Raw genomic sequence first — 21,069 nt, 5'->3', positions numbered from 1 at the left:
GATCTCAAATGGAGCCATGGAAAATCTCTAACTTGGCCGAACTTTTTTGGGTTTTGCTAGAAATTAGGCTACCATAAAGATGACTATGATACCGGTACTAATAATTTTTGCAAAGAGATGTTTTGCAATCGACAGCTGGAAAAAAAAACAATGTCTTATATCTATATATATATTGTATAATGATGGCTTATATCCGACGACTACGAGTGTGAGTATGACCAACAAAATGAAAAAATAAAATACTATATAAATTCTCGGACAACAATGTATGATTGAAAGAAGCCATCCAAGTGGTGAGCAGCAAAAAAGTCTACTTAATCGGCACCGTTCGTCTCTTTGTATATATATGTGGAATCTGGTCGAAGGCTCAAAGCTGCACTCTCCTAAAAAATCTGTAAGTATCACAACTATTTTAAAACACCACCCAAAAAAAAAAAAGAAAAAAAAAAGGTAGGTCTTATCATTGCCAGCTCCTATCCACCTGCTCAAGGAAGCTTCCTGATTCCTCTATCTGCCGCTCGGGCATCCGTTACCGTTCCTTGACATCCTGTGGTTCTTTTTTTTTTTTTTTCGCTGAAATCTTATGGTTCTTTCGGTGGCAAATTTTCAGTACTTTGTCTCGGGAGCTATATTTACACAATGACCATTACACTGCCTCGTAAATCTAAATCTAGTGTTGATATTTCAAAATATCAATCATAATTTGGTCACCAACACTCTTGCAATCAATCATTGGGAACTGGGTGGCGCCTCATTGGTCGCATCCTCACCACCGAACAAAAATCATATGGGGAGGATACCCGGAGAGAAAAAATTCAAAGATTATACATTATTCCTTCTATTAATAAAGTCTCCAGTCTCGTAATTTAAAAAATAAAAAAAATAAAATTTTGTATGTTTTTTTTCGTTTCTAAAATATATTTTTAGCAGTACATATTAAATGGTTAAGTAATGCACTAATTTTGTGGGATTTCCTTTGGTGCTCATGTCAAGGAACAAATTCATAAATTATACATTCTTTTTATTAATTAAGTCTCGAGTTTCATGATTAAAAAAATAAAATTGTGCATGGCCTTTTTTTTTATTTCTAAAATATATATTAGTAGTACATACTAAATGGCTAAATAATACACCAAGCATATTAGTCATTTAGCAAATTAATATATATATATATATATGGATAAATCAATACATAGCTTATAAAATATAAGGTTTATCATCTAAAATATAGAGTTCATTAGTACATGGTGAGACAAGACATACTTAGTAAAATAACCATCTAGGACCCAATATATACCTCCAAGCATACATAGTTATCAGAACATCATATTTCCTAGTACATATTATATGACCAATAATACATAATCATCAGCTTCTTAATATATATTGTACCCATTTGATACACATCCAATAATCATTCGATGCACATCTCCATATAAATCGATGCACAGTTTTCAGAATATGTTGTTTACTAGTACACACTGCATGACCAAGTGATACGCACCAACATATTAATCATCTAGCAAGCTAAAATCGATACATTCAAGATACGGCATTCATCAATATCGATTTATAGTTTCTTAACTTTATCTAATATAAAAAATTATATATATATATATATATATATATATATATATGATTTCTTTGGTTTTATAAGCTCTTAGTTATAAAAATATTGGAAAAAATGAAGAATTTGGAGGAGGAGAAAAGAACGCGGAAGAAGAAGGAAGATCTTACGGATAGGATAGATAGCTCGATAAAAAAGATGGTAAAAGAAGCGGCTTGACGGAAAAAAAAATAAATATTTTTTTGAAATATTTTTGAAGAATTATATATTTTTTAAAGGAGAGTGAAAGAAAATACGGTAAAATAGGAATTCTGTACCGTATCATATACTACGGTGCTGTCCCGTATGACTTTTGTTCCGGTGACGATACTGACGGCACTATATTGGCATTCCCGAGATTGTTTGAGCGGAAACCTCCGATCCGAGGGCGGAGGCGTCGCCGTAGCCAAGGGGTACTTCCTCGTCTCTCTCTGCAAGCAAACACATCCGTTTCCACTCCCGATAACGTTATTCCCGCTATCCCACAGTGATTCCATGGCCGACCCCTCTTCCGACGATCTAGACCAACTCCTTGACAGTATGCTTCTATTCCCTCCCCGCTTTCTCCCCCTTATCTCTTAATTCCCACTCCGTTATCCCATCTCTCTACTCTATTCCAGGCGCTTTGGACGACTTCACCAAGCTTGATCTCACTGCTTCTCAAAGGTGTTCTTCTTTTCCCCTCTCTTCCATCCACTTCCAATCTTTAATTGGGTTAATTTCATTTCTATCTGTCTAAATAGGAGCGGTGGGGTTGGAGATGGGAAAGAAGGAGGTGGAGGAAGTGGGGAAGAGGGAAGGGCTTCTTTGCCCCCTTCTTCCTCGGTGCTGGGATTGGGTATAGGGCTGCCGGACCTGAAGGCGAGGAGGAAGGGGAAGCAGCGGGCTCCTCCCGAGGGATCTCACGCCTCCGAGGCGCTCGAGAAATTGACTCAGCAGACCCGCGAAGCCGTCCGGGGGCTGGAGTCGGCCACCGCCGCGGCCCCGAGAGGCGAGGGTGGTTTGGATAGCGAGGCCATGGTCGAGGACTTTGTCAAGCAGTTCGAGGAGCTCGCTGGGTCTCAGGCCTGTGTCACGTTTTATTTTGTTCGTTTGTGTTTCAGAAATTAAGTTCTTAAGGATGTTTGGTTTCTGATAATTGGGATTTAGAATCATTTACATCGAGAAGAACGTAGATTTTGTGAATCTTCCTTTTATTTACTTCATTTATCTGCAGTTTATGATTGTGTCGCAGTAGTTTATGTGGTGGATTAAATTAGGGGAGCTTCTGGTAGATGTAGAAATGATTTGAGTTGCTTTTCATTGTTTTGGTTTATCATTTGAATTTATCATTCTGCAAGCTTATTTAGTGTTAGTTTTAGACAGTTACGTAAGTTGATTTTTGGCTTATAACCTCTATATGGTGACATATCAATTAGAGTTGGAAAAGGTTAGTTTTCGATTTTGAGTTAATTATGGTCAATTTTAGCATAAGTACTATGCTCTAGTTGATAATGTTCTCTTTATATATTGGAAGGGAAATATTTCCTTGAGCTAGGAAAATGTACCTAGCAAATTTTCCTCTCCCTGCAACTGAACTGGTTAATATAAGATTGTTTTTCCTTCCCCTTTATGGTTGATAATTAACTATGGGAGGGAAATAAATGGCAAAAAAGTGTTGCTAGGATCAATCTGCAGTTATGTGGGCTTCATAAGCTCCTCCTGCCTAGTTGAGGTTTCAAGTGACTCCAGGATTCAGGAATCTCTTTGTGCACTTTTAGTTATAGTGCCATAGAAGGACATAGTAGCGGGCAAATTGATAGGCTATATCTAAAACAAGTATGCATCAATGGGCAAAAGGATGTATGGCGAGCAGACATCAAGTGTCCATGATTTAAGTTGATCTACCAGAATCTCTGGTCTTTGGGTTTCCAACTGCATGCATGATCTTGAGAAAGAGGAAGATAAGTGTATGGATTACTGATTTGAGTCTAACATGGTGTGAGCATCTACATTGGCCACAATTCATCAAGGAAAAAGTATGCTAACTGGTAGAAATGAAGCTCTTGATACTAATATTGATATTGCTATTATGATTCTTGACATCTTTGATTTAAAAAATAAGCTATATGGCTATTCTAGGCATCCGTAGAAGTCTTTCAGCATACAAATGGGGATTGAGCACACCCTAGGGGCACTTGGTGGCAAGGTACCTAGGAGCATCTTCACCAGCGAGGATTTTTTGAGGCAAAGAGAGATCATAAGCATCAGATATCCTGGATCTTGGGACTTGGGAGTTAATAAAACATTAACTTCATGGAAGCTGAAACCTCCTCCACCCAATTATCTTACCTAATATGATACCAATGCCGGTGATGACGACCTTTGATTAGGGCAAGAACTATTATGATGCTTATGAGCCCTATGATGAGTAAGCAACGACTGGAGGATTGGTTAATTAGGTCCTGTTACTGTGGGCTATGAGTGAATTTTGAGCATTACCGTGACCATGTATTCCCTGACAAGTTCTTTAATTAGTCAAATAATGTTAAGTATTTCTTGAGGTGGCAGACTACTATTATGCGAAAGTTTTTAACTTTAAATTGGGAAGAAATATATAACCAAATATTTGCATAACTAATGCCCAATAAGGCTGATACTTATACGAGGGTAAAAATTATTACTTTCACATGTATAGAACTTTCAGAGGGTGAAAAAAAATATCCGGAGCTTCATGGTGGGTTTACGAAGTCATTTAAAGATAAATCTTTTTTTTAAAGAAAAATAAAGAAGCCATTAGTTCAACTGTTTAGAAATATATAAGAGTTATGCGAACATAGATCTCATTCCCCCTTCCCACCCACCCTTTCTTCTTTTACAGGCATGATGTGATTTGATGCTTCCCCTGGATTTTGTCTTGGGCCTTCGAGGAAATTTTGAGGCTTGAATTCTAACTTTATTGTCTTGTAATTTTTAAAGTGCATGTTTGATTGCTTTTATGCGCTCTGTGACAGCAAATACCATTTTAAAGTATTCAAAGAGGTTATGATGTCTCAAAACCATTATGTATATTTTATTGGTTCTGATTTTCATGAGCTCATTTTTCAGTCTATCTAGTGGCACACGGAACAAACTGCCAATCCTTAAAATTTCCAAATTAATTTCTGGAATAGCATGGTACTTCCAATTGCTGTTTGTAATTGGCTGAATGCCCATTAACATCTGGAACGTTTAAAATGGTTGACAAGAAAGACACTGTTTGCTATAGTGAATACTGCAGTGACACGTAGTCCCTGATGTAACGAGAATGGTGCTACACATTTATTTAATAGAACTTCAATGAGGTTCATCCAATAAATCTTAAAGCAGAATGAATTGACAAAAGTATTGAGATTTAAGTACCCTTTCATTATTTGCACAGATAGCACCTCAGGACTTCACAGGGTTGCACCAGCAAATATTTGGTAGCTACAGCTTACATGTTCATTTGGATATATCCATGATTGTCTAATTATTTGACAAAGTACAATTACCTTCTGATGGCTTTGATGTTTTCTGGTGTTATTGTACCAACGAGGATGAGAATTATGCCTGAAGATTAATTAAAGACTTAACCTGTATTTTTTTAATGCCTTTCTATATTTTCATTGGAAATTGGATAGGATACTCTGGAATCATCATGGAGATGAAAATCTGTATTCCTTCCCCTATTTGCTTTATGTTTTTTTGGCTTGGAGACTTGTCAGGACAAATTATTACTTTAACTCAGAAATCCTGATTTAATTAACATTCGCACCATGGATTGATAAGTAATAAGCATGGTAAGAGAGATCTCTAGAAAAATGATTTTGAAAGGTTTTATTCTGTCCCAGAGTTACAGTAATATCATATATGATTAGTAGAGGTTATAGACTATATAATGAAAGCATTATTATCTTATGCATGGTCATCCAAATATTCAGTTAAATTCTTGTTTAACATCAATAGAAAAGGGAAAATCTTGCTTTTATATAAAAGAAATATACTCTATTGCCTACAGAGGAATGGTGTTTACCTGAAGCACTATTATTCTGTTTGAGTGAAATATGCCTTTTTTGGATGTAGAGATTTTTCATTTTATTCTTTTACCTGAGGCATTACTTTGGTTTCTTGAATCTTTCTAATGGTCTATTGGATTGAAATTATTATGTTTCTAACACATTGATTTTTCTATTATATAGGATATGGAATCTATTGTTGAAACTATGATGCAACAACTTTTGTCCAAGGAGATTCTTCATGAACCTATGAAGGAAATTGGAGAAAGATATCCAAAGTGGTTGGAGGAGCACAAAAATAGATTGAACCAGGAAGAATACGATCGCTATCATCGCCAATATGAGTTCATATTGAAGCTGAATGATGTATATGAAAATGAGCCTGAAAATTTCTCTAAGATTGTTGATCTCATGCAGAAAATGCAGGAATGTGGCCAACCTCCCAATGATATTGTTCAAGAGCTTGCCCCTGATCTTGATCTAAACAATCTGGGCCAAATGTGAGTCTTCCATTCTATATTCTGGCTACATAACATTCTAATATACATTTTCTAAGTACCAGAATGTATCTATTATGACATTTTCCCTTGATTGATTATTAGGATTTTTTTTAACCAATAACACAGGCTCTAAGGTACTGGCTAAAGCTTGCTGATCTTAGGTCCTGGTTCCTGATAGAAATGTGATATACACATGTTTTCTCCTTTTATCTCCTCTTTTAGATGTGTCATAGATTAGATTAAAATTCCATCTTGATCTCAGACATGTCTGTTGATTCTGTATGAGTTTCTGTCATTGCATATAATGTCGGCGTCATTCTAAAGGACTTCCTTAACATGTTCAGAAGCTTCCATTAAGGATCCTATGTTTTTGATTACTTGGACATTGGTCAGGGAAGTACACCCACATTGTTGCGAGTGTATTGTTTGAGAAATATGCTTCTTGTGAACATCTTGTGTGAGGAAGGCCTCAAGGCATGTGCAGAAACTCTTGTAAGGCCTTCCATGTTTAGATAAACGAAGAAATGAGGTCAGGCTCACCTTGCACTTGGCTGAGTTAAGCATGTCAATGGGGCATTCACTTCCATGTTCTGACCCCTGACCATAGCATGCCCTGTCCAATTTTATTTAGACTCTGATAATTATATAATGAATTCTATTCAATGGACAATAGATCCAGATCCGAAAAGCATTGCAGCTTTAGAACAGGTATCAGTGGTCCAAGGACAAACCCAGATGTAGAATTAACATAATAAGCTAATGGAGACATTGTGGTCTTATCAGTAACGGTGGAGACATTTTAGAATTTGTTAAACTTCTTTAATGTCTTTGGAGTATGAACCATAGCTTTCTTATGGATTACCTTTTGTTAGTGTTTCTGCTGCTAAATAAGTTGCACCTACCTGCCTCTCAACCTTCTAGACAGAGAGATGGTGAGCATAAGGTTGCATGTAAAGGTATTGTTTCTAAGAAATTTTCATAATCCGAACCTGGGGAAACTACCATGTGCAGTCAAAAGATTGTTTTGCCTCCACTACTTCCATATTGTTTTGACCTAATGATAAAGGTGGGTTTGAGGTACTGATGCACTTGGTTTGTAACTCATATTCACCCTTTTCATTTCTAGTGCCTACTGTCAGAACCCTTTTATGCTAGTGTGCTGTGCCATCTTACAGTGCATGAATGCAAAAGCTTTCTGAAGTATAGTAAAAACTAGATAAGTTTTCTAGCCCTCTTGGTCAGATCCTGTCTGTTTCAGCTTGAAATCTGCTTCAAAATGCTACGTAATGACCAGCAACAGTCTTTATTTTACAGGCCTTGTCTCAGATCCATTAGTTAATTTGCATGCAACTGCACACCATTGACTTTTTATTTTTAATTTTACCTTTTGTTTATAAGCTGTCGTGTCTTTAAATTTTCCATACCTAACAAACATGGCTTTGAAGTTGTTAAACTTTTAAATACCTTAGAAACCCTTGAGAATCTCCCAAATACTCAGAGAATCCTTTCCGTTACAAGTCTGTTTCAATTCAATTGTATTCTCTGACATCAATAGGATTTAACTTTCCTTACAAGTCGTCTACCCAATTCCAGTTTCTAATGCAAGTAGTTGGAAAATCAGTAGGTGAGGATTGTTATAAACTTATAATTATGTGACAGTTATGGAGGAGAAAAGGTCAAAAAGCTAGGAATGGAACAAATATTCTTGACTCGAGCGTCAGTTGTTTTGCCAGATTTGTGACTAGGATCTTGAGATCATGTTCTATTCTTGTCAAACACTTCACTGAAACATTACTGCAAGAAATACCCCTAGCACTAGTAAGATTTCTCATTAGTTTATTGAAGATCGTGCTTTTAAGTCTTTAAATGACTATAATCATTTACATCTCCTTAAGTGAAGGGTAAAAAGCCTGAAAAAAAAGTTGTGGCATAATTAATTTTCTTCGGTTGTAAGTGCAGCCCATTTTCAGCCTAAGCTAATAAACAGATTCAAGTCTTATGTTTTGAGTGCAAAAGGATTAGATCTTTTTGTTGAAGATCTTTTTATTTTGTTAGCATTGAGGATGAAAGGCATGTGAAATGAAAATGCCGACATCAACAAATGATGTAGATGGTACCAGAAGTAAAAGTTGAAAAATTCATGGCATTGACCTCCAAATAGCATATATGGCTTATTTTGTTATTGGTGACATGATGTTGGTTGATGATGCATCCATGGAAGGGCAAAATATTAGTTGAGGTTGTCTGTGAAACTTATAGATGATATTAATTAAAAACTATTTAATGAAACCCCAATAACCCTGTTTCTTTTTCTTTATTAGCAACAGCAGTGAGAATGTGTCATAATGAGGATGTTGTTAGAACTGAGGATGAAGTTTCTTGAACAATTTTCATTACCTTGTTTCCATTTTATTGAAGGATGGACACATCATTGAGAATGTCGCAGCAAGGATTAAAGCAAGGCTCGTACAAATGCGCCTAGGCATAATTATGCTATCATCAACTATTATGTAGATAAACACCTTTGAATTTTATGGATCATCATACTAGGTACTGAAAAGGGCATAACATAGTTACCTAGACCAATGGCAACTAGTGAACTCATCTTCTTATCGAGACAGAGGTTAAGGCACCTTACATAGCCAATATGTGTGATTTGGAGTTTTTGCAGGCAGTGAGAAACAAGGTTAAGATTTAACAATATTATCAATGTGTGCTTTATTATGTCAATGATACCTACTGTATAGAGGTCTTCCCAGTGCAGTATATAGTCAATTTGCCTTGTGACTTACGAGGCATGCATTGAACTCGTTTTGATAAGTATCACTTTTTAGCACATTATGATACATAAACAATGCACAGAGATAAGTATTGACAAAGTTAATATTGATTGAAGTCAAACTGATTATGAACTTTATATTGTGTTAGTGGTGTTAAAAAAGCAAAATAAGTATTCATTCATTGCATTAGACATGTCTAGATGAGTCAAACATATTATATAAAAATTTAAAGGTCATTAAAAAGTTATAAAAAGAATTCATATGAATTAAAGAGAAGCTTCTCTTGCATATCACTGTAAGTTTAAACTGGTTGACTGAGTTGTGTATTCCCAAGCTGGTTTATGGCAGGCATCGTCTTGATACAGATACTATCCTGAGCGATGACCGATACGGGCACAACATGCGAAAACTTTGTTCTTGAACATAAAAACATAGCTCGTTCCCAGTTTATCCCATGAATTTTGTCAACATTTTTTCCCTCCACCGGATGGTAGTGTACATATTAAAATGTTTTGGTGATCATTTATTTCCATCATAGATATGATAAAATTAATTAATAGCCTCCTAATATCACCCAGCAAACTGAGAAATCAGGAACCATATGACCAGTTCAACAAATTCAATCACAAAGGCAAATTACAGCTCTAGATGAGCGCAGGATGAGTCAGCAAAGCTTAGGATGTTGAGGTAAATGTTACAGTACAACTAGGAAGAGTAGAATTAGATACAAGTAATTAGGCTAGACTAGGAGGAGCACCTTTAACATGGGTTTGAACATGTGCAGTATAGGTCAGAAAGTCCTGATGAGGAACAGATTGATTCCGGTTTAGGAGACTAGAAAAGAATAAAGGTAGCAAAGATGACTTATACAGGACTAGTACTAGGGTATATGGAGGTAGCTTTTGTTTCTACGGGCAGTGTGTGATAGCAACCAATTGTGTATTAGGATTAATAGGTAATTAGATGAGGAAGCTGATATAGTTTTAATTCTTGACTAATATTTAAATTTTATCAGTGGATGAGAAGTAATGCTGATATCTCAACTCATGCTATTCATGCATCAATGGCTGAACTTCTGGTATCTGGTATAGCTGCTACAGCAGAGGACAGTGTATAGGTCAACATTTGTTTGACAAACTTATATTGTTGCTTTTGTTGGCAGAACCATTTGAAAGAGAGATCATATTCTGCATCTACCACTGAGCTTTGGCTAATTACAGGATTGCTCTAAAAGCACCTAGTTATGTTACCAATTATGCATCTGCTTGGTACAATCCCATGAATGCCTGACAGGATTGCTTGAGATGATATGTATCTCATCATCTTACAAACAATCTGCTCATAGGATTTTAATGTTTTGCTTTAAAATTGCACATTTGTGAATTTTAGCTTCTCTTTTTTTTGTTTTGTTTTGTCCTGCAGATCACCAGAGCTGCTCCAGTCTACATCCAATTGCTGTATAATGTAAATTGGGCATTGTCTCTCAGTATAGCAAACTTTTTGCTCCTCTTTCTTCTTTCGGGATGTCGAGAATAAGTTGGTTTTACTTCAATGTTTGCTTCCTCTCTTTGATTTTTTCGCATGAAAAATTTTATCAGTATAGCATAATTTATTATGTTAATGCTTTTGAGTTTATAATATTTTTTGGGTTTGTAATGTCCCCATTTGAATGCCCCCTTTTTTTGGTACCAAACTGGTACGGCGCTGCTTAGTACCAAGGGATGAAATGCTGTGGAACCAAATAAGAAAGTGTTTCTGTCCATTTTCTTGATTTAACAACTATATTACAGGAATCTGTATGCTATGTTATGCAGTCAAACTATATAGAAACTGTATCCGTTATTTCACTGCATGATTTAACAACAATATTTATTTAGTGGATCTGTTTTTTTTTTTTTTTTTTTGACGTAGAAACAACAGACTTGTGGAGATAGTTGTGCTCTGGCATCTGAGAGGCCGAGCGGGTGCCTTCCATTGACGAAGTAGCACTCCTTTCAAACAAGGGTGCGACCTTTAAGGTGCTCTTTTTTTTTTTGCTAAAGCACCTTTAAGGTGCTCTTCTTCGGTTAGAATTAGAACGTCACCGGAAAAAAAATAGTTTCATGTACGGTAATTAAGGAAGAATTTTCCGAGAAGGCTATTATGAGAGTGAAAAAAGTACACAAATCTTAAAATATTTAAAATATTATAGATCGATTCTTGGATAGCGGTATTTTGGGAATAAAAAAATTTTAACGTGTGATATTGGAACTGTTGGCTATTGGTTAACCGTATACGAAATATTTCGACTGCTTAACCGGTGTTTTGTCTCAACCTCGAACTACTAAACCGTTTGTCTGTTTTTGTATCTAAGCAACAATTGATCATGCTGCTTTTTGACCATTACAAACCTTCAATATGCTGATTTCTACATTCAAGTGGGGGAAAATAAACAAATTATCGAATTATAGCCGGATATGGAGGCTCTGCCCTAACCTCACTCGCTTCCTCGCTGCCCGCCCAAAGTCTATCTCCAAGTTTCAGCGGCCGCAACCCAATGATGATGCCCCTAGCCTAAGGAAAACCATGAAGCCACCTATCCCCTCTCGGTCCTTGTTTGAGCAATAGGAGGACTTGTTTTTTTTTTCTTTTTTTTTTCTTTTGATAATAGGATGGATCATACAGCTCTAGTAAGAGCAGTAAGTCAAAAGATACAATAAGGTGAAAGAAAAAAAAATGTAGCCTCAAATCTATCCCACAAACAACTATCTGAATGCTGAGCTCCGAAGCAACCCAGTCAGCCATTAATAACCATTATGTTTGCCTTTCGATATACATGGTTAGCCCAAAAGGCGGCACAACCCATAAGAGCTTATTTTTCTAAAGTTACTCTATTTTACACTTTTCTATTTTATTTTTTATTTTTTATTTTTTATTTTCTTTTTTTGTTCCGTCACTTCCAGGGGATGGATCCATGAAGCTACTTGCATATGCCATGATAAATGCTTGCATGAGGCTGTGGGGATCCCCTATAAAGATGATTCCCTTTTTTCTATTTTTCCCCCGGTAGCCAAGAAACAGATACAAAATCAAATCAAAACCAAAACAAAAATTTACAAACAGCACTATCTCCTCAGATAACCAAACCCATGTGCATCTGCCCATAGAGTTATCCCCAAATGAGCTTGGAAGAACATCTCCTTGCTGCAGCACAAAATCCTAAGCAAAAGCTTGCCCGACAAACCAATCAGCTGCCTGATTGCCCTTCCTCTTAGTCTTAATATGAGTTGCTCTAAAAGAATTGAGCTTAGCCCTCCAAGCATATATATCATTCAACAGTGGGTTGCATTGTGATCTGTCATTAGAAGGTTTAGAAATCCAATTACTAACAGTGGCTGAATCACCTTCCACCCAAATTTTCATTGCCTGGTAAATCACCACAGCATAGAATAGACCCAACCAGGCCCCAACTAATTCATCAAACACAACAGACCAAGAGCACAGCTTCTTGCCACCAGCCATAAAGATATTCTTTTCGGCAAGCTCTTCTTGATTCTTTCTCCAGGTAACATATGATAAAACAAAACAAATAATAAACAAACATAACTAAACAATCTATATTAAAAAATAATCACACAGAATCTACTTCCTTTTGAAAACATTCTGTTTGGTAGGATTAGAGTCATGCATTCATTGGATACTGCCGCTATAATCAGATCAATCGCATGTCCTATTTGAAAGCCGTGCCCCTAGAGATACCCTTGCTTTGAACAGATGAGAACCAACGAAAAAAATTCCAATTTTAAGAGTATCACTTTTTGAAAAATACAGGCATCCAACCGTTACATCTTCGTCAATGGATCAATTTGAGACATAAATTTGCATCAACCTAACTTGAGCTAATCATCTACTTATAGGCGTTATGAGGTTAATCAACATATCCAGCCAACCTCATTTGTCTTTTTTTTTTTTTTTTAAGTGAAAGGTCTGACTAACCTCATTGGTTGAAACCATATATAGCACGAATACAAATTTAGTTTTCATTGGAAACGCATAGGCTGTAACGCTGTCTGGTTTGAGTTCTTTGGGAACAAAGAAAGAATAAACCCTGAAATAAGGGAGGAATAGCTGTTCCGGTCATGCCAGCTTATTCCTAGAATAACTATTTCCAAGAAAGGTGAAATAACTTTATCTCTTACGAAGCAACGCCCTCTTCTATTCCTTCTTTTTTCATATGAGTAATACCATCAAATCCTTAATCTAGAGTTTATCTGTCATGATTTTCTTTTAAACAAAATTCAGCCAAACATAACAATGAATAACCTTTTTTATTCTACCTCTTTATTTTTTTTATATGAATAACACCATCAAATCCTTAATCTAGAGTTTACCTGTCATGATTTTTTTTTAACAAAATTCAGCCAAACAGAAAAAAACAGAACCTTTTTTATTCTACTCTTCTTATTCAAAATGCAGCTCAACACAAAATCTGCAAATCTCCCACACTAGAGAGAGCAGAAAGATTTTAACAAGATAATAACATGTATTCTTCTAGTTCTGCTCTAAAAATTTAAGAACATGACTGAACTTTTGTCCTTTTTTTTTTTGAGAAACAAAAGTTCTTTGAGTTCTATTAAAACAAATTTTCCAAGAAGAAAAAGAAATGAAGTCTATTAAAAGCTTATATACAACAAACCGAAACAACATCAAAACCCCCTACCACCTCATTGATTTATTCACCAACTACACTGCACAAAACCACACCCACCAAAATCCAATGATCCCATGAAGAAATAAGCACCATCTCACCTCAACCCAAAAATATGCCCATACTTTATTATATTGCTAGCATGGAGACTACATTCAACGTGCTCACGTTAGCTCCCAGCATCCCAAAGGAGTGATCATTGGCAATGGCCCGCCCGTGCAATAGTCGGAGAGATCTTCGTCGGTGAAGAAGATCCAATGGAGATGGAGGAGGATGCAGCCCTAGGCATAGAGCCGGCAAAATGTTAGCCAACTCATCAACCGAACTTATGTTTGACCTATAATAAGTAAATTTGAGTTTGGGCTAAATGGTTCAGATTGTAAACAAGTAGACCTATTTAAGCTGTTTAATAATTGGGTTGGATTGAAGTTTCAGCCCTTTGACCCATTTACTGTATTATAATTGGATCGGATCGGGTTAAATAGGTTAAGTATGTTACCTTTTAATAAATAGATTAATAGATCATATAGGTTATACAGATTAATAGGTTAAGCAGGTAAGCTGTTTAATAAATAAGTCGACAGGTTAATATATTAAAAGGTGGAGCAAGTTGGGTTGGGTTGTCTATTTATAAATATGGCAGGTTCATGTTTTATGTCCCAATTTGTTTAATAAATAGATCAGGTTAAGAATTTTTAGATTTGATCCCTATCAAATCTGATTTATATATGATCCGACCTGATACGATTGCCACATGTTTACGTAGGCTCTAGAATCGATTCAGGATTTTGTTTAAGAGAATCTTCGGACCTAATTCAGGCTCTAAGCCCAAAACATTGCCGGTGGGGCTCGAATTGAGGCGTGGCTTGGCCCGGCCCATCATGTTTAAAGCCCTACGGGAAGCTGGCTAGGTTTAAGGAGTTTCGAGGGTTAGGGTTAGGGTTTGCCGCTTTATTTGTGACCGGCTGCGAGAGCGAAGAGAAGAGGAGGAAAGCGGAGACCAGTCCATCCCCCGATCCCCTGCAGCCATAGTAATCCACTCTCTCTATCTCCTTCTCTCGTTCTAGTTTCGTTGTCCCATCGATCTCTCTTTTGCTGATTTCCTAATCCTTCCTTGTGGTGATGTTTCTCTCGTGATCAGGTGAAGTATTCGAGAGAACCGAACCATCGATTAAGTGTAAGCTTTTTTTTTTTGGTAAAACGGCTACTCATTCATATAACTCTAACATGAGTACAACCTGCTAAATCGCGGGAAAGTAAAAGATACAAGTAAGGATGAACATCATCATCAGACGTCCAAGTAAAGTCTCCGGAATGCCGGGCAGCATGAGAGGCGACCCAGTCTGCAGCCCTGTTCGCCTCTCTAAACACATGTCCTATCTGAACGTCGCCCATCATACATACCATCCTACGTATCTCTCTAATGAGGGGATGGCCATCCCCAAACCGATCCGCCCCTCGGAGCCACTCGACAACCACAGATGAATCCCCCTCAAGGCATACCCGCTCCACACCAAGAACCTGCCACACATAGGACATACCCTCCCACGCCGCCCGCAGCTCAGCTCCGACCACAGAGAGTCCAGGCGTACGCCGCCCTCCTGCCGCTATCATCCTGCCATAGTGGTCCCTAACCACAAATCCAACTCCTCCAACCACACCATCCACTGACCGACTGCCATCGAAATTTACTTTAAGATAGCCAAGGGGTGGGGGTACCCAAGAAACAAGGGCAAACCGGGGCGCTGAAGCAGCGTGGAGAGTACCCCAGATGTCCCTGGCTATCCCAGAAGAAAATCGCATGGTAGCCGCAAGAACCTCCCTCGCAGCTAGCGTCGCTCTATCCACCACCCTCCTCGGAGGCGACCTCCTCCCCTCAAACAGACCGGCATTCCTATCCAACCAGATGTGATAGGACAGGTATGCCACCAGAACCCCTACCTCCACAGATCGGGGACTCAGCATGGAGGCTCTCAACATCTGAATCATATCCTGTGCAGAGACTATCGAGTCGGGTAGTAGGACCGGTGATCTCCTCCATATCTCTCTGGCTCTGGGGCACTGCAGGAGGATATGCTCGATCGTCTCCTCACTATCTGCACACTCCTCACAACACTGAGAGACCGCCATGCCACGCCGGGCTAACAAGCTCCTCGTAGGAAGGCAGCCCCAGGCCACCTTCCAGATGAATAAAGCCACTCGCGGATGAATCCGCAACCTCCATATCCAGCCGCCCTCAATCTGACGAGCTGGCTCCCTACCAGTCAATGCACGGAGATCTCTGACCCGTACCCGCGTCCGTCCCGTCGGAACCCATACTAGCCTGTCGCCCCCCCCTCCAGTGGGAATCGGAATAGATAGAACCGACTCCGCCAGTCGCTCTCCAAAGACCTCCCGGACCATCTCCTCCCTCCATCGAGCCCCCTCTAGTGTCAGCAGCTCACTAACCCTGCATCCAGCTAATCTCGTCGCATCAACCATGGTCGGCATACGGCAGATCGGTATCTCGGTCACCCAACTGTCCTCCAGCATATCAATAGACCGTCCATCACCTATGATCCATCTAATCTCTGGAAGCACCACCTCAACTCTCTGCCCCGATTTGGTGCATTTTTTAAGTGTTAAGCTTTAGTCTTGGTTTCTTGGACCTGATGGCTTCTCATCTGGTTCTGTTGGCACCCCGAATCTCCGATTTTGGGCGTCTGTGTTTTGTTTTGTATATGGAACCCGAGATTTTCCAAATTCTTTGACAAAAGCTTGTTGATTTACAGGATCTGGACTCGAGTTTATAGGACCATTGAACCAGAAACAGGCCTGGACCTAACCCGTCTATGCCTAGGTCAGTGGCATAATAGAGGCGGCGATTTTTCAGGAGGAGATCGATCACGATTATAAAAAGGCCGCATTTTTGGGCGCATTGCGATTGAGAAGCGAGGGGGTTTTAGAGACGGCGGCGGTGTTCGGAGGGGGTGAGAGTTTTTGCGGGCCTATCTCCCCCCCCCCCCCCCCCCCCCCTCCTAAAAACAAGAAGATGGCTTCGGGCGATAACGAGCAGGCTCACAAGGCCCATCGGTCCCGGCAGTCCGGTGCTTCTGCGAAGAAAAAATCAGACAAGAAGAAGAAGAACCAAGAATCTTCCGATGCTGAAAAGAAGCAAAACCCTAAGGTAGCAATCTCATCTATCTCCATGGCCTTTCAGATTGGGCAGTGGTTTATCTTTCTCCCTTTAGTTGCTTTCTTGTAACTCTAAATTTCTCGCGATAGATATTACTCTGCCTCTTCCCTCCTTGTTTCTTCGACCGAATTATTCTTTCTTTTAATTTGATCTTATGGTTGAATTACAATTTGCTTGAGATTTCTGTGTGTGCTGGCCAATTGGTGGGTTGGGACATACCTGAACGAATTCCAGACATTATGGACACAATGTCGTGGGAGAATTTGTGATGGCACTTAATTTCCAGAGAAACAATGAACTTTGAAAAATTTGCATTGCTAGTCTATGATAGGAGTCTATTTCATAGATAGGAGCTATGTAAAAGCTTCACTAGGGACAATAAAGACAAAGTTTCCTCTTCTTTTGTTTGCATGACTAAAAGCAGATCTGTTCGTCTTGTCATCCACTAAATAGAAAATTTCATAGAAGATCTACATTAACTGTGAAAATTATGAAGCTCTTGAAGAAATCCTAACAGAATGATGAGAACTCAAGTCATTCATTGGTCCATAATAAGGCTTGATGATAGAAAGTAATAAGATATACCTGTTAACCTGCATGTCCTGATCTAGATACAACCTTTGGAAGAGATGCTCGGATGTAAATTACAACTCCCCTTTGGCTGGAAGGTGCCTTATTATCTTTTGTGATTTCTTGGATCAACTTTGACCAAAGATTCACATGAAATGTATAAAGGATCGTATTTTATGATGACATGTATGATCAATAGCATTATTGTTTTTATGAGATGCATAACCGCGATATTGTCATCTTGTTTTGGAAGAAGAAGAAATTTCTTCAACTATTGTAGATTCCAATGCAACATGGCTTTTATACAGAGTTAACTCTGTGTGCGATACCTTTCATGAAGGGTCAACTTTTAAGATCAAGAAGCATTATACAGGAGTTTGAGAATTTTATATTAGTGAGTTCTCACAATTTTATCAACTCTTTAAAATTTGGTGCTGAATTCTTGGGCCAGACAACTTTGGACAGGAGAGAGGGCTGCCTTTTCATAATAGCAAGTTGTTTGGTGGGTAGGGACACTTATGTTGGTGGTTACAGAATTCGAGCTCATGCACCTTGTAGCAGACCTATAAGGCGTCCCTCATACTTAGAAGGAGATTGTGTGAAAAGGGAAGATGATAGTTGATATAGGAGGTTGCATTCATATTTGAGGCACATTATAGACCAAACTGAATTACACATCCCTATATGAAAGTGGAAATCACATCAACAAGTTCTGTATTGGTCAATTGTAATGGTGAGGGTGGTTTTTAGTAGTGAACTTCTGCTACCACAAAAAATCTCCATATTGATTACCCTTGGTCCTTTTAGTAGTACATGGTTATTTTGTATGCTTGTGAAGTCCTTATTCCTTATCGTGGTATAGTTTGAGGTCAATTAGCTGTTTGCCAAGGTATATTTGTGGAGTCATGTGGCTATCATAGCTTAGTTTGGGATTTGAAGCTATGTAGACCATCTCTTAGGGTATTGTAATTCAATTTTGTTTTTCATTTGTATTAATGCCTATGAGCACAAACAAAGAAACCTTGAGAGGTTCCTTCCCAGTTGTGTGAGCTTAAACTACATATATAAGAAGGTTGGTCTTTTGCCAGTTGCCGCTTCATGTTTTATGGCAAGCCTCTTTCCTATCCAAAGTTGCCTTAGCCAGGATTTAGGTGCCAATTTAGAAGGTTGATTTGAAGTTGGAGTCAATCATATAATTATATCAGTTTATTGAATTTTAGTCCACAAAGCTGATTTGTACAAATGGGGCAGTCTTGTTACTTAGGTTTGTGGCTGGGTGGCCGTGACTTTTGGCTCATTGCAATTTTTTGAACTTGCATGAAATTCTAAGTGCATTTTGTTAAACTATTTTCTCTTCCATTATCAGATAATGCTGTTCAGTCTTATTCTGTTCCTGTTTGTCTTTTCAATTTACCATTACTAAAATTCAGCAAGTATGCGAACGAGATGACTCATCATAATAGAAAAGTATAAGGGAAAAAGGGAGGAAGAATAAGATAAAGAGATGAGGGAAAGAGGAAGTAAGGCATTGAATTACTTTGAAGATGAAGAAGCGGTTATTTTTTCTCCGAACTTAAATGAAAACTTCACATTGCATGCCAATGGATCCTCTTGTAATAAGAAACACCAAGACAATTCTTAATCATAAAATATCCCTCTTAGTGTGTAGGGCCACTTAGGGTAGGAAAGGGAGAAAAGAAAGTGTGGTTGATATGGGCATACGGATGCTCAAGAAGGAAAGGAGGGCTAGAATCTGCTTTTCTCTAGTTCTCTATTTGACCAATATCTTTTATGGTCATATGACTAACTAAGGTTTGTTCGCATTTAAGCTATGCCACATGTTCACCTAATCTAAGCCCTTCAAATACATATATCATGGTTTGATCTTTAGAAGCAAGAAACTTCTACCCAGGAAACTCAAACCAGCAACTGCTTCCTAGAACTTCCTTATGTAGTGTTTTAGAGCATCTTTTCCCCTGCATTGCACTTGTACGATTCCCAAACCTGGCTCCCGATATTGGCAACTTCCATCTTACTCATACAATGAAAACCTCATTATAAGACTTGAATAGCATTTGAAAAATAACCATTGGGAGTCGGGACTATAACTATATCTTTCAATTTATATAGATGATCAAAATTTTCATGGTTGTACTTTTGTCAATAATCCCAATTTTGTAGCTTCTGGTTGCATCATAATTTCAATATTTTTTATTCCTCTGACGAGGAGCTAATCTTCACCTTTATTAATAGTATATTTGCATGATTGGAAGGTTCCAATCTGCTCATTCCCTATGGCATCATCTTTTGAAATCCTATATAATTTGCTTATTTAATTTGAAGAATTTTGAGAGATCATGCAGAGAGCTCTTAGGATACCATGTCATGAGTGGCAATTTCTTTATTGATATAACAAAGTTCAAACACTAAAAGGAATGTCCACATCAATATCCATCAGATGCTCTTTATTACCATAAATTTGTACCTCTTTTCAGGAATATTTATCTAGGGAGGTTGTTGGGGGGCAAATTTCCATTCCCTTTGGTGCATCTCATTAATGTTTATAAGCCATGTTAATAATCAACGATCAATCAATGTTTTGCATGACATGCTAAATGGCAGATCACCATTTAGGATATGCAGTTTGCATGATTGGGAAAGAAGTTTCATGCTTATGAGCATGCCACACTGAGAAGAAAATTTCTTTAATTTTTTATATAATTAACAGATTTGATATTTATTTTATTTCGAAGTGTATGACTTGGATTATACTAGAATGGTGCTGGGCATGTGTGATACATGTGAGGGAAGCATGGATGGCTATGATCATATGAGAGGAAGTGATGATGGTTGCGATCTTTTGTCTAATTGATGTACTCCCACTTTTACTTGGTGCAGTCTTGGTTTTTTCGCTTAAGTAGGAGTTGAAGCAAGCAGGATGTGTTTTTATTAAAGAAAGGGACATATAAAGCTACTTATGAATGAACATATGCCAATATTGCAATTTGAATGGAGGCTTAGGAATCATGGATGGTGGCTTGGGAGTAGCGTTATTATAGCTTAGATACTCTAAACTAGGCTTGAGGCTAAGCTTCACCTTACTAAAACTATTGGTTCTTAAAAAATGTCTTTCTTTTTTTTTGGGTGGTGGGATGAACTGTTAATGTTTCAAAATCTTTCAAATCAGTTGTTCAAGACCTTAGTGAGAAATCCATGGTTATATCTATTTAGGGAAGTTTTTATTTTTTTCAGAGAAATGATGTCTTATACAAGGGTCAGTGTTTCAAAATCTTTTAAAGTGCTTGTTCAAGACATTAGTGAGAAATCCATGGCTACATTTGTTCAGGGAAGTTTTTATTTTTTTCAAAGACATGTTTTATACAAGGGTCAATGTGCCGCATCTTGTGCCCATGCAAGACACATGTTGGCATGGTATGTATCATGCATGTTGGTGAAATTCCGAACCTCGTCCAATAATCATGGCAAACAAAAAGGAACAGGCATACATGATACACAGTGTATTCTGCTGGTATTTTATTGGCATGGTGCATACCATATGTTGTGGACTGGCATATTACAGTACATCAGTCCATGGTTTTAGATTTCTAAGCCTTTATCTTAGTATGGGTGGTCACTGTATGGTTAGAATTGATTTGGATTTTGTGAGCATTTCGCATCTGTTGTTTTATCATTCTTTTTCCCCCAAACTCATCTCAATATTCTTTGTTGTTCTAT

General features: G+C 37.9%; 2 protein-coding genes across 4 annotated transcripts in view; both read left to right on the top strand.

Moving 5' to 3' along the window:
- The first annotated feature begins 1,926 nt into the window (after positions 1–1,926).
- LOC103711633 (peroxisome biogenesis protein 19-2-like) lies at positions 1,927–10,542 on the top strand. Of its 2 annotated transcripts, none has more exons than XM_088723809.2 (5): positions 1,927–2,144; positions 2,227–2,272; positions 2,350–2,671; positions 5,806–6,122; positions 10,325–10,542. In XM_088723809.2, exons 1-5 carry the CDS (start codon positions 2,102–2,104, stop codon positions 10,368–10,370), a joined length of 774 nt encoding a protein of 257 aa, XP_088579935.1. In that variant the 5' UTR covers positions 1,927–2,101; the 3' UTR covers positions 10,371–10,542. The 2 variants fall into 2 exon arrangements, with proteins under 2 accessions (XP_088579935.1, XP_026662222.1); XM_026806421.4 differs by lacking the exon at positions 10,325–10,542 and adding an exon at positions 10,065–10,208 and having other exon boundaries at positions 1,935–2,144.
- Positions 10,543–16,360: 5,818 nt separating this feature from the next.
- Positions 16,361–21,069, top strand: part of LOC103711632 (P-loop containing nucleoside triphosphate hydrolases superfamily protein) — a 30,497-nt gene continuing 25,788 nt past the window's right edge. The window contains exon 1 of one of the 2 annotated variants that reach the window (XM_088723807.2): positions 16,361–16,755. In XM_088723807.2, coding sequence (XP_088579933.2) covers positions 16,621–16,755 — 135 coding nt within the window. In that variant the 5' untranslated portion in view covers positions 16,361–16,620. The remainder of the gene's footprint in view (positions 16,756–21,069) is intronic. The other variant, XM_088723808.2, reaches the window with a different exon arrangement.

Source organism: Phoenix dactylifera, chromosome 6 (genome assembly GCF_051530095.1).
Source record: "Phoenix dactylifera cultivar Ajwa chromosome 6, Ajwa_hap1_PhDact_Kaust_v1.1, whole genome shotgun sequence".
NCBI lineage: Eukaryota > Viridiplantae > Streptophyta > Magnoliopsida > Arecales > Arecaceae > Phoenix > Phoenix dactylifera.
Note: the sequence above shows the minus strand (reverse complement) of the source record. Positions and strands in the feature narration are given on the sequence as shown.

What these genes read in the sequence shown, in the direction of transcription:
- LOC103711633 (XM_088723809.2), top strand. Translation starts at nt 2,102, where the DNA reads ATGGCCGACCCCTCTTCCGACGATCTAGACCAACTCCTTGACA. An exon ending in GATCTCACTGCTTCTCAAAG is followed by an intron (nt 2,273 to 2,349) that starts GTGTTCTTCTTT and finishes CTGTCTAAATAG; the next exon opens with GAGCGGTGGGGTTGGAGATG. An exon ending in AGGAGCTCGCTGGGTCTCAG is followed by an intron (nt 2,672 to 5,805) that starts GCCTGTGTCACG and finishes TCTATTATATAG; the next exon opens with GATATGGAATCTATTGTTGA.